The sequence below is a fragment of the Natrix helvetica genome (assembly GCF_964273705.1).
Source record: "Natrix helvetica genome assembly, chromosome: 4".
Taxonomy (NCBI): Eukaryota; Metazoa; Chordata; class Lepidosauria; order Squamata; family Natricidae; genus Natrix; species Natrix helvetica.
Genome location: NC_138550.1, coordinates 41,320,674 through 41,338,836, shown reverse-complemented (window position 1 = coordinate 41,338,836; position 18,163 = coordinate 41,320,674). Strand labels below are relative to the sequence as shown.

At 41.8% G+C, this 18,163-nt stretch overlaps 2 protein-coding genes across 7 annotated transcripts in view; one reads left to right on the top strand and one right to left on the bottom strand.

Moving 5' to 3' along the window:
* LOC309391138 (ICOS ligand-like) overlaps positions 1 to 6,891 on the bottom strand; it is a gene marked incomplete at its 3' end in the record, with an annotated part of 46,235 nt that extends 39,344 nt beyond the window's left edge. For 2 of the 4 annotated variants that reach the window (XM_081951263.1, XM_081951267.1), the window contains exon 1: positions 6,198 to 6,319. Of the gene's footprint in view, positions 1 to 3,614; positions 3,696 to 6,197; positions 6,320 to 6,855 lie in introns of those variants that run through there. The other 2 variants (XM_081951265.1, XM_081951266.1) reach the window with 2 other exon arrangements.
* Positions 5,973 to 17,273, top strand: ADPRH (ADP-ribosylarginine hydrolase). Of its 3 annotated transcripts, none has more exons than XM_081951258.1 (4): positions 5,973 to 6,304; positions 8,549 to 8,894; positions 15,216 to 15,576; positions 16,796 to 17,273. In XM_081951258.1, exons 2-4 carry the CDS (start codon positions 8,582 to 8,584, stop codon positions 17,202 to 17,204), a joined length of 1,083 nt encoding a protein of 360 aa, XP_081807384.1. In that variant the 5' UTR covers positions 5,973 to 6,304; positions 8,549 to 8,581; the 3' UTR covers positions 17,205 to 17,273. The 3 variants fall into 3 exon arrangements, with proteins under 3 accessions (XP_081807384.1, XP_081807386.1, XP_081807385.1); XM_081951260.1 differs by lacking the exon at positions 5,973 to 6,304 and adding an exon at positions 6,781 to 6,902; XM_081951259.1 differs by lacking the exon at positions 5,973 to 6,304 and adding an exon at positions 6,812 to 6,940.
* Positions 17,274 to 18,163: the final 890 nt, after the last annotated feature.

Here is an 18,163-nt window from a genome sequence, read left to right as displayed (position 1 = left end):
TTATGATCTTTTTGGGGCGGTTCGAGCCTTGTCCTAAGGCTAATAGCTGCTTCAAGGGCTTGAATGACATAATGAAGCATGAAAGGTTAAATTTCATTCACAAATTATTAAACTACAATACAAAAGGTGAACGTCAGGTAATGTATTTTGCATATAGTGGCGCTTGCCTCATAAAGAATATTTAAATTCCTGTCTCTGACATTTAGCTGTGGTCTACTAGGGTTTGAGCATCTTCCTCTCTCTCTCTCTTTGGTAGTTTTTGAGAATGTCTAACCTGTATCTGTTCCTCTTATGCTATGGACCAATATTTCTCAGTTCTCAAAAATATAGAATATAAAACAAATGTTCAAAAATAAAGAAGTTGCTGGTTCATAGCTTATACTGCTGACCCATTTTTTCTCCTACCATAGAATACTTTAAGAGGAAACAATGAAAGAGGTGTATGTTATTCAGTAGGCTGCCTCTCTTCTCCTGGATAACGGGGTTGTGAGAATAATAGGAAAGGGAGAAATTACAGTATTTTAACCCATGTCACTACTCAATATCCCCCCCCTTCATAAGTTTCAAGGAAAATAACTGTATGATAATGCACATGAATTGAGAGAAAAACTACATTGTCAGCAAGTTATTGAAAGAGCATTTTAAATCTAGAAGAGCAGCAACAGGACTGAATCTATTGGGAAATAATTTCAAATCTAAAATTTCAAATTGGGCTTCCCCAGCTATACCTCCTACTTGAGGTTAGTGGCTAGGTAATTCCTGCTACCAACATTAATCTTACTGAGAATAGCTCATCTGACATCCTTCCAACTAATTCCTGCATATGAGAGGTTAATGTACCCATATTTCTTCTCCTGCTGTCCTTTCTGTAAAAAGAACAGAACAGAACAAAAGAGTTGGAAGGGATCTTGAGGTCTTCTAGTCTAACCCCTTGCTCAGGCAGGAAACCCTATACCAGTTCAGACCCATGGTTGTCCAATCTCTTCTTTAAAACTTCCAGTGTTGGAGCATCCACAACTTCTGGAGGCAAGTTGTTCCACTGATTAAATGTTCTAACTGTCAGGGATCCTCCTTAATTATAGATTGCTTCTCTCCTTGATTGGTTTCCATCCATTGCTTTTTGTCCTGCCTTCAGGTGCTTTGGAGAATAGCTTGACTCCCTCTTTGTGGAAACCCCTGAGATATTAGAGCACTGCTATCATGTCACCCTAGTCCTTCTTTCCGTTAAGTAGATACCCAATTCCAGCATATATGTTTTAGCCTACATACTTTTTAGAGTCTCAACTTCTTTTTTATATCATGGCAACCAAACCTGGATGCAGTATTCCAAGTGTGACCTTATCAAGGCATTATAAAGTGGCATTCACATGATCTTGATTCTATCCCTCAATGCAGCCTAGAACTGTGATGGCTTTTTGGGCAGCCGTAGCATACAGCAGGCTCATATTTAAGTGATTGCCCTCTAGGATTCCAAGATCCCTCTCACAGTTACTACTATTGAGTCAGGTATCACCTATACTACCGTGCTTTCCCAAAAATAAAACCTGATCTTATAGGTTTTTTGGCTCTAAAATAACCACTAGGGAAACACGATTTCAGGATGATCAGCCAGCCTTGGTGGCCCATGCCCACAATGTACGGATAAAAGGCAGCAAGGCTGATGGTGTCCTGCAGCAGCCGCAGCCTGCATATTGCAGGCAAGTTGATTACCTGTCCAAGCAGCAGATGGCAGAAGAGCCACAGAGGCACACAATCTGGATGCACCGTGTAGGCCATGGGAAAGCAGAGAGTTGGTCGGCCGGAGTGGGTGGCCGGCCACAGGATACTTCCCTTTATGTCTCTGCCTTCATAGATAATCAGGTTTGCCTGCCTTCCCCCTCCCCCTGCACCTGTGCCTCTGTCTGCTGCTGGTGTTGCCACACAAAGACGAGCCTCCTGCGGCCAGCCACCTGTTCTGGCCCACCGACTCGGCTTTCCCACATTGCATCCAGATTGCCTGCCTCCATCTCTGCCTCCACCTGGTGCTTGTACAGGTAATCATAGCCTATGTGTTGCATAGACTATGGCTGCTGCCAGACACCATTGGCCCCCATGCCCTCGCTACCTCCAGTGCTGGACACACCTCCCCAGGTTGATGACGATCTTCACTAGGGCTTATTTTTAGGGTAGGGCTTATATTAGGCACATGTTTAAAATCATGCTAGGGCTTATTTTTGCAATAGATCTTATTTTGGGAAACACGGTATACCTGTGTATTTAGTTTATCTTGCCTCAACTTTCATAAATTCTCCTATTTACTAATTGTAATCACACATTCCCAACTACCTCTCCTTTTTATGAAGGGTACTGATTCAGTTGATCAATCACAGAGGTAAACCTTTCCTCCAAAGATCATGGGATCAGCAAGCAAGGACTTCATTCAACAGAGGATATAAAGCAAACATGTTTTTTGACTCACATACCAAACAACTTTTTTAAAGCAGCCGATCATGATTATTCACTCATTCCAACTACGTATAGTTATAGTTCCACTACAAATTTCCTTGAAAATTTATTCTCATATAACTCTAGCCTGAGGTTATTGCTCCACAGATACGATAAAATGAACTATGAGCCTCATAAACCTGTAACAATAGGCTGCAGACTTTTTTTTCTGAAACAAACACAGCTGTACTTCTGGAAACGTTAACAATTTTAAATGGTACAAAATGTGATTAATGTACATTTTTGAAAATTTATTCTTCACACCTGAATGTATAGATTGATACCTGTTCTTTATTAGCTAGGCTCATTGTTAAGGAGAAAAGTGGAAAGTCTTGTGGATCTGGTCCAGTCATGGTATATAAATATATGCATGTTTTAGAGGTGGTATTCAGCAGGTACTGACCAGTTCTGGAGAACCGGTAGCAGAAATTTTGAGTTGTGTGGAGAACTGGTAAATACCACTGCTGATTGGCCCCACCCCCATCTATTCTCTGCCTCCTGAGTCCCAGCTGATCGGGAGGAAATGGGGATTTTGTAGTAACCTTCGCCTGGAGTGGGGAGGGAATGGAAATTTTACAGTATCCTTCTCCTGCCACGCCCACCAAGCTATGCCCATCAAGCCATGCCACGCCCACCAAGCCACTCCCACATAACCTGTAGTAAAAAAAAAATCCCATCTCTGGCATGTTCAATACATCCACTACAGTCAATAGATTTAAAAAGTAGCTCTGGTCATATCTGGACTCTTCTCAATAAAGATGAATGTATATTCATTCCATAATGCAAAAGAATCTCATTTAATCAAACCATATTCTGCTGAAAATTTAGTCTAAAGACTTTTTTTCTTTGGTTAAAGAAAACTGGTATTAATGTACCAGTTTCTTTCTTTGTATGGGTCCTCCCTTTTAAGACAAAAATATATGACGCATAATATATAAAGTCACAAGAAAAGCAAATATGCCTTTAATGGAACAAGGCCAATGCTGAGTTTAAACATAAGCTAAACAAGCTAGGGCTACAGCCTAACCTATTGAATCCTGAGGTGGCCAGAGCAGAGCCTTCAGAAGAATCTTCCAAGGTTCCAGGGAATTTGTTAGAAAGAGAGAAGATTGGGGTTAGGATATCCTTACCAAGTATAATGTTTCCTACCCAAACTAGAAGCAACTTCCAGAACGGCTAGATTCTTCAAAGTGTTTTGAACTATCTTCCAGAGTCACAGGGTACTTTGAAATCTTGCTGGAGAAAGAGGCTAGAGAAATTTCCTTTGATATATCAGATATGCCTGAAATAACCCAGGGCGTGTTTAGCTTCTTTCAAAGCTAAACCATTGGGGATTCCCTGTTAAGCAGAATGGAGGGAAAACAGAAACTGCAACTTTCCTCTGAGAAATGTTTGTTTTTGCTCATCCCCACCCTCATGCCACTATGAAAGGAAAGAAAAAAAGCGGCCAGGATGAGTAACACACTTTTATACATACATCTAGATTTAAAGTCTACAGATTATGAGAGCTAGTCAGCAGGAATCCCAGAGAAAGACATTCAACCTATTCTCTCTCTTTTTAAAAAATGATTTTTATTGAACAATTTTCTTCATTTTATGTCACAATTTTCATCTTTACAACACTTTCGGTATCAGTATACCTCAAATGTACATACAGGTTGTTTTATGTTTTTCTTTCCTTTGTGTGTATATATATATATACACACACACATATATATATATACATATATATATACACCTTTCTAACTACTAACTAGAAACTAACAACATATACTAATCTAGACACTGAAGTTATTATGTATACATTTTTATCACATCTTGTCATGCTTTAACATATTCTTTTAATGATTCCTTAATCTTTACTGCTATTCGCTAAACAGTTGTACCATATATTCCAAATCAAATAATATTCAGTTTCTCATTCAGCCTATTCTCAAAGGGGTTGAACATTTCCATCGTTATTTCTACGGAAGCTGTGACCTTTACCGATCCGGTCAGGTTTGATGGTGGTCACTCATGTCCTGACCATATCCTGTGTTTGCAAAATCCTCTAAATGGGACAACCTTTGAAATCTCTAGAAGTTGCAGGTGGGCTTCAGCACTAACCTATGCAAAGAACCAAGATGACACAGTGTCTGCACTGGTTATTATTTTTTTAGTAAGCCAAATTTAAACTGTGGTAATATTTGTCCTAAAACCCATAATGCTTTAGGCCCTGATAATCTGAAGGATTTAATCATCAGTAAGATATTCAGATCTGCGGCAAAGCCTGCCCCATCCTTGTGACATAACTGCTGTGAGGAATTTGTATATCTGGCACTTGAAGGTGATCAGTATGTTTGTCAAAGGGACCAGGACTTTAAAGTGAAGTTGCCGTCTTTGTGGTTTAATTTTATTTTATCTTCCATTTTTATTTGTGGGTGCATCTATACTTTAAACTAATTAGAGCATTCTTTATGAAGAGGTGGTGGTGTAGCATACAGTTGTTTCTGGTTTAAAAATTAAATTTTAATATAAATGTTTACATTTGATTTAAAATTATTTGCTACATCATTATACTGTTAGGTAAAGGTTCCCCTTGCACATACAGTATGTGCTAATCATTCCCGATTCTAGGGGGTGGTGCTCATCTCTGTTTTAAAGTCGAAGAACCAGCTCTGTCCAAAGACTTCTCTATGGTCATGTGGCCGGCATGACTAAATGCTGAAGGCGCACAGAATGCTGTTACCCTCCACCAAAGGTGGTCCCTATTTTTCTACTTGCATTTTTTACATGCTTTTGAACTGCTAGGTTGGCAGAAGCTGGGACAAGTAACAGGAAGTCACTCCGTTAAGCGGTGCTAGAGATTCAAACCATCGAACTGCCGACCTTTCTGACTGACAAGCTCAGCATCTTAAATAAAACTAAATTTTTAGCTTAAAAGTATGGAAAATTGCTCTATTAGCACTTCTCTTTATGGAAACCTAGGGATTTTTTTATAGAAGTGCGCAGGAGGAGGGTGTTTTCTGCTGTTGCTCCAGCCCTCTGGACCATCTTGTAAGGTTGGCCCCAAACACCTCCCATCTTTTCATAAGGGGCTAAAGACTTGGCTTTGGCAGTCAGCTTGGGACACCAGTAGGAAACAGTGCAACAAAGATAGTTGATTAATAACAGAACCCATCTTCCCCACCTCAGACCCACATGCTCCGCCTTCCTCCCTTCCTCCCCTCCCCAAGTGCCTTTGGTTTTAATGTTTGTTTTAAACTTTTTATGTTTTAGCTTAGATGTAACTGTAAGTCGCCCAGAGTTACTCTGTGGTAAGATGGACAGCCCATACATTTTATTGGGCGTTGGTGGAAACCTTCCGTTTTCCTCAGCTAAGCAGATTTTTCTGATCACTAAACACAGAAACAAACACGTGGAGCATCTTCCTTTCTATCCAGGTCTAAGTAGATCCCTTTGAATGAGGTGGCCAATTAAAGTTTTCTCTCTGTGTGTGTGTCTCCCACCTCAGAGGAATCTGGTGATCAGAGAGATCTGCTTAGCTGAGGAAAACGGAAGGTTTTCACCAACGCCCCATTCCTGCAACTTTAACTTGGGTTTCGCTTTCTGCCACCCAGACGACATCCAAACAAAACTTCCCGTGAAGCAAAGCGACGGCCGTTTGATCGGGAGTCACTTCTTTTTCGCCGTCAAACTCGGTTCCGCAAGAACCGGCTGCAGCTTTGTCTTACCGCCACCCGCGGCTTTCGATTAGCCACCGCCGCGGCTTCTCGCCCCCGTTTTCTTTCGGGTTTCAGGCGCGCGAATCCGCGATCGCTGTCATTCGCAGATCGTCGCTGTAAGTATGGTTGAGTCACCTCTTTAAAATAACCCAGGGTAGGGCCCGGTCGTAACCAAGATTACCGGACGTGCCCTGTTCCCTCCACTACTTTTCCCGAATGTCCGTTTAGGATAATAGTATTTATAGGCTTGTGCATTCAGAAATGAGGCCCTCCCTCATCTGCCCCGCACCCCCTCCTAAGCAAACAGGCACTGCCCGAACTCTTGAAGCGTCTTACTTAAAGGACTCTAGTCCTTAATAAGCAAGGGGGATTATTAGTATCGCAGCAAACCGGATCGTGCGGGTTTTTTAGTAAATAAAAAAATCACGTGTGCTCGGAAATATGCCACCGCCCCCCTCCTCTTTTTCCTCCTGAGGGGCTTTTAAGGGTTTGCGATTGTGGCAAAAGACAGCACCCCACGGCTAAGGCCGAGAGAACGCGGAAGAGAACGGGATATAAAACCAAGTCGGTGGTTGGCGAAACCCGCTGAGAGCGGAGACGCCCCACTTACCCCCTCGGGAGCTTTTTTTTTTTGCAAAGGGGGGGGGAGGGAGCGGGCAGGACCCACCTTCTCCCCAAGCAGGACTCGGCTCGGATAGGGCGCTTTGGACAGCGGTTGGTTGCCGGCTCCGTAAGACGGAATTGGGGCTCAGGTATCCGGGGCATTGCTAGCAAAGAACCCGGAGTGGCGAGCAGGGGAAACAAGAACGATTTGATTAAAAAAAAAAATATTCGGCTTAAGCGAAAGCCACAATGTACTGTAGGGACTTTCGACGAGACTGGGAGAATTGTGCACCTGGTCCCCGAAAGTATTGCTCAATCCTGTAGAACGGGGTACTGTCCCTTGCCTTTCGGCTTGAGTGACAGGCTAAATGCGATGAGCCTCGAGGTGCCTAGCACAGAAACACTGGGGTGCATCTTTACAATTGAATCGATCTCTCCTCTCCCCCTAACAACGCCTTTTAATAAACTTGACAGCTTCACTCATTGAGGGTTCCTTTTTTCGGAGCATTGGTTCCTTAGTTTAGTAGCTTCCGCTGCATGTCTTGTTTAACTTGGTTATGCTGAATTAACCTATCTTCACAGCGTACACGGGACATACACTCATGAAAGGGCTGGGTTGACATGGCCTCTGCTGTGAGTCTGGTTTTTTTGTTTAAAGAGAGAACCACCAAAATACTCCGCAAGGTTGATAATATATCCCAATCTTCCTTCCTCCAATGAACATGACATCCTAGGATATCTTGCAATACTGTGTATTGCACAGCATTGTTTTGACAGGACAGTATTGTTTTGCAACTTGAATTTCATCATGGATTTGATTTAGAAACATTGACAAGAGTTTGCCATATTTGAGATACATACTGAGAACATGTAATATTTGATATATGTTCTTAACACACACACACACACAAAATTCAAAAATATCACACACACATGCACATACGTAATCAAAATTGATTAGGCTACTATTGACTTTTATGTCTGGTTCTAGCTTTTGGATTTGTTTTGGTTTGATTTGCTTGGAGCTGGATTGCTAAATGTGTTCCACGCAAACAAAAATGGGGAAAACTGATTGTTAAGTGGACCAACTATCATTTTTCATTGGGATAAAATGAACCAGTAACTTACTTCAGTATTTAGTCAGTGTTAGAACTTTTCATTCATTGGCTAAACTGTTTGAAAAGAAGGAACAGGTTTTTTTTCCACAATGAAAGTGGCAGGAAGGAGATGATTTACCTCCAATGTCAGGCTCTGGAAAGAATTGAAATAAATTCCTTGTTTTAAACGGTCTCACTTGAAAGCTACCTTTTATTTTTTATTTTTGTTTCATACATGAGAGAGTATGTATTAAACTACTAGTTTATGCAATCCCCCCCCACACACAATTGGTTGTGGATAACACCTGCCCTCAGTAACTGAAAATGAGCATTATTTGGGCTCTGCATCGCCTGACAGCAAAATGTTTATATTATTCATTAAAGCAGCCTATACTTTTTTAGGTTTTTGCATGAATTGACTTGTTAAAGCAGCCATTTTTCTTTCTATTTTTTTTAATTCATGCAGAAATCTAAGCAAAGCATCTGTATGCTGCTTTAGCTTGATTATATCTTTTGCTTAAGTTCTTAAGCACTTTTTCTAAATCATTTTAAGTGTTTGTCCAAGTAATTATATAAAAAAGATACTGTACACAATAAAACAATTGCAATTGAGATATCTAGGGAAATTATAGTGTGTGTTTTAACTTATTTTTATTTCAGATTTTGCTTTTAATCTTATTGTGGCAACACAACATGTGTTCTGGCCTGTTGGAGAACTATGTGGCTGCCATGGTGTTGAGTGCAGCTGGAGATGCCCTGGGCTTTTGTAATGCAAAATGGGAATTCCAACGAAGTGGTGAGAAAATTCACAACGAAGTAGCCAAAATGGGTGGCGTGGACCATCTTAACATACAAGGTTGGAAGGTCAGCGATGACACCATTATGCACTTGGCTACTGCTGAAGCCTTGGCTGCTGCTGGCAAAAACCCAGACTTATCCCACTTGTACAAACTCCTTGCAACAAACTACAGGGATTGCATGAGTGACATGACTGGACGATCTCCAGGTACATTTTTAAAATGTTTCCATGGGAATGAGTAAATAGCATTTCTCAAATGCCACACTTTACCAGGTGTATTCTGCTTCACTGTTGGAAAAGCTCCATTTACAACTCTGTTTATTGGCCTTTTTAATGATTTCTATTTGAAGGTAAATCTACTTTTTGTGACCTGCACAGCCACCTCTGGCTACAATTGTTGAAAATTATTGGATGCTTTAGTAGCCTCAGTTCATACTCAACTTTTTTCAAGTCAGATCTTATTAGAGGGATAGCACCATGTGGTTCCAGATGGTTTGGAATAAACACCCCCACTCTCTTAGGGCATTGGTTATGTTGATTGGAAATGATGGGACTTAATTACTAACCAATCTGTAGAGTAGCAGCATGTAGAAGGTTAGCAGAGATATAAGAATGAAATGAGCTCAAAATTGTAAAATTGAAGGCTAAGGTGAGAGCTTTCCAAATATTTACCTCATTACTCAATCTTCCCTCCTACCATAGTTAGCTATTTCTCTTCCCTGCATTATAACTCCTTCTCTTAATCAGGACAAACATCTAAAAGAATGTTAATCTCTCCAGTCTATCCCTAGAACAGCGATGGCGAACCTTTTTTGGCTCGCGTGCCACAAGTGGGGGGAGCGCAGGGGGTCGTGTGAGGGCGTGCCGCGCCCATAATGCAATGCGAGACCCCCCAAGTGCGCATGCGTGCACAACAGGCGTGACCCCTCCATATTTACATGCTTTTTTCACCCTCCCCAGGCTCCAGAGGCTTTATAGGAGCCTGGGGAAGGCAAAAAGAGCCTCCCCCCCCCCCCGAGGCCCTTCGGAGGCTTCAGGGACTGTCCGGAGGCTTCCCTGAAGCCTTCGGAACGCTTAAAATGACCCTTCGAGCAAACTGGAAGTGACTTCCGGTTTGCTCGGAGGGTCGTTTTAAGCGTTCCGAAGGCTTCAGGAATGGTCCGGAGGCTTCCCTGATGCCTTCGGAGCGTTTAAAACGACCCTCTGAGCAAATCGGAAGTGATTTCTGGTTTGCTCAGAGTGTCGTTTTGAGTGCTCCGAAGGCTTCAGGGACCGTCCGGAGGCTTCCCTGATGCCTTCGGAGCGCTTAAAACGACCCTCCGAGCAACCTGGAAGTGACTTCGCGGCAGTGGGGAAGACTTCTTTGCCAGCCTCTCAGATGATCGGTCCCATCCAGCCCGTTACACACACACACACACACACACACACACACACACACACACACAGAGACACACACACCCCTTGTTGCCGTGTGAGACAAGCGCTGCTGGGGAGAAATCTGGGAGGGGGAGAAGAAAACAAACTTCTGCTAGGGATGGCCTTCTCCCCCCTCTCCCCCTGATTTCTCCCCAGCAGCGCTCACCTTGCACGGCAACAAGCGGTGTGTGTGTGTGTGTGTGTGTGTAGCGGGCTGGATGAGATCGATCATCTGAGAGGCTGGCAAAGAAGTCTTCCCCACTGCTGTGAAAAGGCAGGGATAGTGGCCGGCGCTCATTTCCCTTACTGCTCATCGCGGCTTGCTCCCTTGCCACTTTCAGCTAAGTAGGGCAGGCGGGGCTGCAACCAGCAAGGAGGGGGTGGTAATGCTCCGTCTTGCCGGGGCGGCAGCAGCGAACAGTAAGGGAAGCGAATGCCAGCATGCATCCCTGCCTTCTTCCTCTGAGAGCCACTTCTTTGCCAGCCTCTCAGCTGATCGGTCGCAGCCAGCCCCCGTTACACACACGCACACACACTTTGCTGCCGCATGAGGCGAGCGTTGCCAAGGCATTCCGGTTAGCTGCCTCCCCACCAGCAGCTCCTCTGCCAGCATCCCGGCTGGAAGCGGAAGGGCAACAGCTGCTGTTGGGGAAGGGAGGAAGGGGTGGTGGTCACCTGTTTTCGCCACCGCCACCCCTTTGCCCATGGTAATGGCGACTGTTGCACTGCTGCTTCCAGCCGGGACGCTGGAGGAGCTGCTGGCAGGGAGGCGAGCTACCTGCATAAAGACGCTGCCGAGGGCCTGGCAGAAATATATCCCGCTGAAAGCGGCAGCACTCCGGACCGCAGATCTTCATCAGAGCTGCAGCCTGGAGCCGTGCAAGAAGCCCACTTGGGTGGGGAAGGAGGGAAGCCATTGCCCGTCCTTGCCACCACCGCCCCCTCGTCCCTGGCAGCTATCACAGTGCCGCTTCTGGCTGGTGTGGGAGTGGCTGCAGGGACCGTCTGGTCGCTCCTCCCCTTCCCCTTGTGGCTGCCGCTGCTGCTGCTTTTCTGAGGTGCCCGAGCCAGCCAAGCCCTTCGGACTGCAGATGAGCCATGGGCTGGAGGGCGAGGGCCATGCAAGAAGCCCACTCGGGCAGGGAGGGAGGGAAACCCTGACCACAGCTCTGCTCTACTAAGCGACGGCCGGGATCTCCTCACCACGTCTTTTGGCACGCGCGGCCCTTGGTCTTCCTGTGGTGTTTTTTGCGTGCGCATGTGCACCAGGAACCAGATCACCAAACGGCCAACGCACATGTGCACACTGAAAACAAGATCATTTTCCTGGCATGCGCACCGGGCGGCTCCTCTTCTGTTTTCTGGCACGCCAATGCACGTAAAGACCAGCTGGCTGCTGCGCCTGAACCCGGAAGAGCAACACGTGATGGCTCCGCGTGCCAGGAGAAATGGCTCTGCGTGCCACTTCTGGCACGCGTGCCATAGGTTCGCCATCACGGCCTAGAACATACCAAAATTTCATTCAAGTATATTGTGGCATTTTCCTTTCCCCATCAAATATATTGAAGATCCTGGAAAACTTTGACCAGAATTCAGTGGTTTTTATAGTAATGGGAGTCTCTGGGTTTTCTCATGTAAAACCTCTATTGTGAGAGTAGCACTGTTTATCAATTCTGTTCCAGGTGCAATTCCAGGTGTAGTAACTCCCTCGAGAAGCCCAACATGGTATAGAATAACTAATGGACCATCTTTTTCCAGTGTGATTGGAAAGGGGGCAGTTTCTGTGTTCATTTGACCGTTATAGGAACAGATTTTCTTAGTTGTGATTCCTCCTCCTTTGGAACAGCCTCCTTTCCAGTATCAGATTGTTTCCCACTGATTTTACAGAAAGCAACTAAAAACTGACTATTGGGAATAGAATTGTGATGAGGGGATTACTGTGTTACTGGTTAAGTTCCCATTTGTTTAAGGGTACAATAATATATCCTGCTAAGTGACAAATCATGGTTCGTTTGCTATTAATTATTTGATTTCTATAGCCATCTATCTCAGCCAAGTGACTGGGTGAAGAATACAAAATAAATAAATATATTTTAATAATTACCAGTAAAGCCAAGAAATGGCATCCTTTATACATTTAAGGACCCAGGCACATAGCTAGGTTTTAAAGCCCTATGAAAGGCTAACAGGGGCAGGACCATTTTAATTTCTGAAGGAAGAATGTTCCAAAGAGAAGGTACGTAATCTGGTTCCTATCAGTTGACATTCCTTGGCTGGGGGAATCTGCTCCGATGCCCAACCGGCTGGACCAGATTGGACTGGTAGAAACCTTTGGGAAAAGATGGTCCCTTAGGTAACCCAATCCCAAGCCATTTAGAGCTTTAAAGTAAGTAAAATAAATGTGTGACACACTATTTATTACCTATGCAGCCACATTATCTTACCAGTTGAAACTTTCAAATGATCTTCAAGGACAGGCCGATGTAGTACAGGGATTGCATGAGTGTAGTACAGCATCGCAGTAGTCCACACATAGAACAATACCCAAACCCAAGAATCCACAGTTTGGCTTCAGGCAATGTGTGAACCCAACACTTGCCTTTTACTGAACAGGCATATTTAAATTTATATTTATACATTTATTTAAATTAATATATGCCTTTGATCCAAACAAGTCTTTTATCAGCTTATAAAAGAGAGTAAAAAAAAAACTACTAAAAAAAGCAAGGCTTGTACCACGAGAAAATAAAATCAGGAGAAATTGAAAATGCAAAGAAAATCAAATGCATCAAATGCAATTAATCTGATGTGTTTCTATGTTGTTTAAACCAGGGGTCACCAACCTTTCTAACCTCAGGGACCACTAAATTCATAGTTTTACATCCAGCGGATCACTAGTATGATTTTTTAAAAGGATAAATAGTATTTTATGTAATATAAAAAATGCAAATATTTTTTCTGTGGACCACCAAAATTTTCTCGTGGACCACGGACCACCAGTTGGTGACCACTGGTTTAAACGTTTCTGTTCTGCTTTTGTGTCTCATTAAAATTCAGAACCCAGTGACTACTTGTGGAGCGAGTCTGGGAATACCTAAAATCTATTAGCTTCAGGTTATGCACCACAAGTATAGTGCTCAGATATGGTGTACTCTGAAAAATATAACTAAGGATGGGTTGTGTATTAAGCACGTATGTATGCCGTGCCATCATTCCCCTGAAAACTTCCAAATTAAGCTGAAATATAAAGGACAGTTTTAAATGACTTTTAGAAAAGTCCATGCCCATGGTTTGGGCTTCTTGTAGCTCCTTGTAGAATAGCTTGTGGGCTTTCGGTTGTTAAGAAATTTATACATCTGTAAACTTCCTTATTGTTTTACAAGCCCGAAACTCTGCAAATCATAGGGATTTTCCCTTCTGGACAAGCATAGGGAAATTCCTCCTATTGCCCTGGCCTTCAGAAAAGCTTGCAAAGTAACTTTGCTTTGTAAATTCTTGGTAGCTAGGTAGAAACTTTTCTTTGGGATCAGATTACATTAGTGAAGATAATTTATCTAAAGAAGTACTTTGTCAACCTAAAATTGTTTTTTTAAAACCATAGACGACTATATGTCAATAAATTAACTCACATTCTTTACAAAAATACATTGTACATACCTCTTGGCTCTTAAAGGGTTATAGAACTGGCAGTGGTTACATAGATAGTGAGTCTGATTCTCTATTTAATAGAATCAACGACATTAAAATGCCTTCAGATAATGCCTGTCCAGACTTTGTTTAAACATATTCAGTTTTGTGAAGCCTATCGCCTCTCTGAGTAATTAGTTCCACTGTTAAAACAGTTCTCTAATTCTTATGCATTTCTGTGACTTACATCATTCTCTGTTCTGTTCTGTAAAATGATAGGGAACAAATCTTGGTTTACTTCTGTGTGAACCACACTGTCTTATGATTTTGAAAATCAGAAGATGTCTACAGTAGATCACTAAGCTCCAACCATCCAAGTACTACATTCTGCTTCCACCATTGCTAACCAAAGTCTGTGAGAAGTCCAAAAACACTCACCCATGCAGATTTTTAGCAATTGATATTGGGAGATTGACTGCCTCTATTCCCAAAAGATACTTTGGACTTCTCTCTAGTTCCTTGCTGGATTTCTTAAAGATATTTTCATTATGTGGAACCTAAAAACATGTTCCCGAAAAATACACAAAGAAAGAAGTTGTCAAATAATCCTTTCTTCCATTTCTCTCTCTCTCTCTCTCTCTCCCCCCCCCTCTCTCTCCTGCAATTAGAATGTGTAACAATTCTCTCAATTTTCATGTAAACTATAAAAAGGATTGCAGATGTTTGGAAAAAAAGTGAATTCTTTTCTTCCAAATATAATATATGCATACTTTGGTATAAATTTAAAGGGTTTTCCACTCTTACATCTTTTGATTTATATACTGCATATTCTTTATTCTGTATGTAATCAGAATTAGGTCCCACAACTTTCAGTTGGGACCTAATTCCATATAAGTGTACATCTAATTACATACTCAGATGGTTTATTATGTTAATTATACTTTTTGTAATTATTATATTATCTGCTTCTTCAACTTAACTTGCTTTACCAATATTGTCAAAGCTGTTCAGATTTATGAACAGCATTAACAATTTTCAGTTTCAGTGGTAAAACAGGCTTTTATACAAGAGTGGGTTTGTATTGAAATGGATTGCTAGTTTTGTCTTTCTTTTTGCAGACAGTTTCCTATGATAGTTCAGTAGTATCACTTTGACTAACTGCTATTTTTGTAAACTAGGCTTCTCTATTCTGGGTTCCTAAAATGTATTAGAAGTGCTGCCTCATCTTCAGGCAATATTGGCTAGGTTGATTAAGGATAATGCGCCTTATTAGAAAATATATTTAGAAACACTCAAAGAGGATTATTTTACCTTGTGCAAGAAGACAGACACAGCAAAAGTTTATTCAGGGAATATTCTTCTGATAAGTTGTTTGGAGTTGTTTTTGGAAAAGTTTGGTCTAAACTCTATTTCTAGTGTTTAATTTTATTGTTTTTGCTGCCTGCTTAATGAACATGTTCTGATACAATGTTCCATCTTTCACAGGTGGTACTTGCATGCATTATGCAATGAATTTGGATCCAGATGACCCAAATAGCTGGATACCTAGTTTCTGTAAAGGGGGAGGAGGGTGTGGAGCTGCCATGAGATCAATGTGCATTGGACTAAGATTTTGTCACCCAGAAGATCTGGAAACATTAATTGCAGTCAGTATTGAGAGTGGACGAATGACTCACCATCATCCGACCGGTTATCTTGGATCCCTTGCATCTGCTCTTTTTACTTCTTATGCTGTGAATCACAAACCAATAAAGGAATGGGGAAAAGGTCTAATGGAAGTGATTCCTAAAGCAAAGGCCTATATCAAGAGGTCTGGCTCCTTTGTAGAGAAAAATTTGGAGCATTGGTAAGCATGGGTATTTGTGATGTTAATAGTTGAAAGTCTTAAGCATATCTAATATTTTTGTGGCTGTATAGTGCTGAGCAAGCATTGAATATATTCTATCCAGACAACCCACATAAGATAATTTGGAACAAAAGGATAATCTATGAGTGGTCTTCCTATTTGAGCTCTCAACTGGAGAACACAAGAGAGTTCCAGAATAGAGGGGAGAAGGTAAACAAATAACAGAATAAGATTTGGAAGGGACCTTGGAGGTCTTCTAGTTTAACCCCCTGGTCAAGCAGGAAACCCTGTATCATTTCCGACAAATGCTTGTCCAATTTCTTTTTAAAAACCTCCAGGGTTGGAGCACCCTCAACTTTTGAAGGCCATTCCACTGATGATTCTAAAATAGTCCCTGCGGATTTAGAATAATCCACTAATTATTGCCAACTATAGGGGTCAGTGCTCATCTCTGTTTCAAGGCCATTGAGTCCACCCTATCTGAAGACGGTCATGTGGCCAGCATGATATCACAAAGTGCTCTTACTTTCCCACATTTGGATTGAAACAAATGTTTCATCCCTGACCCTTGCATCTTAATTGCTGGACCAGCACACCATATTCTGTCAAGAAATTTCTCCCTAGTTCTAGGTTGTTTCTCTCCTTCATTAGTTTCCATTCATTGCTTCTTGTTCCGTCTTCAGCTGCTTTGGAGAATAGGTTGATCCCTTCTTCTTTGTAGCTGACCTTTAGAGATTGTAAGACTGCTATAATGTCACCCTTAGTCCTTTTCATTAAACTAGACATACCTAATTCCTGCAACCATTCTTTCTGTTTTAGCTTCCAGTCCCCAAATCACCTTTGTTCTTCTCTGCACTTTCTAGAGGCTCAATATCTTTTTTATATTGTGGAGACCAAAATTGTATGCAATATGTATTGTATAGATAATAGGTAATGGGCAGTGCCAAGTTATGTTGCTTTCAATGCTGATCTGCATATCTTTCTAGACACTATTTGATAACTTATGCCTCAATCCTTCTAATTATATTGGGTCCATTTTTATATTTTATACATCTAAGGCAACATCTTCTACCTGAAATTTTGTTACATTGGACTTCAATATTCCTCCATAATCTTCCAGCTATCAAGTGGGAAGGGTGGAGTGGTTAGAGTTTTAATACAAATTTGTTAAGTTACATAAATCTAGCTTATCAATAGAAACTTTGCATTTCTATTTCAGGAACTACTTTGAAAGCCAGTGGAAGAAATACCTGGAAATCAGAGGCATCTCAGATGGGATCTCTCCTCCTTCCTTCCCTAAAGAATTTGGTGTGAAAGAGAGAGATGAATTCTACACTTCCTTGAGTTTCTCTGGGTGGGGAGGTAGTAGTGGCCATGATGCACCCATGATTGCCTATGATGCCATCCTGGGCTCTGAGAACTGGACTGAGTTAGCTCTGCGGAGTTTCTTTCATGGTGGGGACAGTGACTCTACTGCGGTGATTGCTGCATGCTGGTGGGGGGCAATGCATGGCTTCAAAGGGGTTAGTGAAAAAAACTATAAAAAAATTGAATACAAAGACAGACTGGAAAAAGTGGCTAAGGAACTCTATCATCTCAGCTTGCCTACCCAAAAATCCTACTGCTAGAGGTGAAGCAATTGTTAAAATTCGGCAAAATATTTACCTGTGAATTTATAAAAGAATGTGAATAGTGAATACATCTAGATTGTGATTTAAGTTATTCAGTAAATATTACTGAAACATCTATCATCATCTATACTTTAAAAAACTGAAGAATTTATTTGAGGATAATATAACATTTAGCTGGAAAAGTAGAAGGGAAAAGATGCCTCTCATTATATTTGTAAAATTAGTTGGGACCTCTAATCTTTTGTGTTTTGTTTGTATTTAGGAATGTAGCAGAAGAATCTGAAACAAGACTTTTTGACACATGCATTGGGCTTTCTAGGAAGTGTGTAGGCAGATAAACATTGTCCCTGCTCCAGTTTTACTTTCTGGATTGTAGTTTTAGATGATCAGGGAGAGCCATTAGTCCTCTAGCTGCAACTGAGCTATTGTCATCCATCATTTCAAATTGCTGCCATAAATATAAGCAATTCAAGTCCTGCCTTAGCCATGAAAGCCAGCTGGGTGTCTATGGGCCAGTCACTGTCTCAGACCAATTCGCCTCCCAGGGTGGTTGTTGTGGGGAAAATAGGAGGGTGGGGTGTTGGATGCATTGACTGCCTTGAGTTATTTGTACAAATAATGTAGTTATGTAAAAAATAATAAAGGCGGGATATGCATACATACATACACATTCACTCTGTGTACTTTTGACTGACATCTTTGCAAGCAGTGAACTACAACTTGGCCTCAGGAGTTAAGTTTTGCTTAGCATTTTTCAAACTTTGTTCATTCAACCAAATGGAATTCTGAAATAGGCCTAGTTGTATTGAAGATATGTTGCTCATAGATTATTTATTTGTATCCTGCCTTTATTATTTTTACGAATAACATAAGCCAGTGAACTTATTCTCCTATTTTCCCCAAAATACACACCCTATGAGGTGAGTTGGGCTGAGAGACAATGACTGGCTCAATGA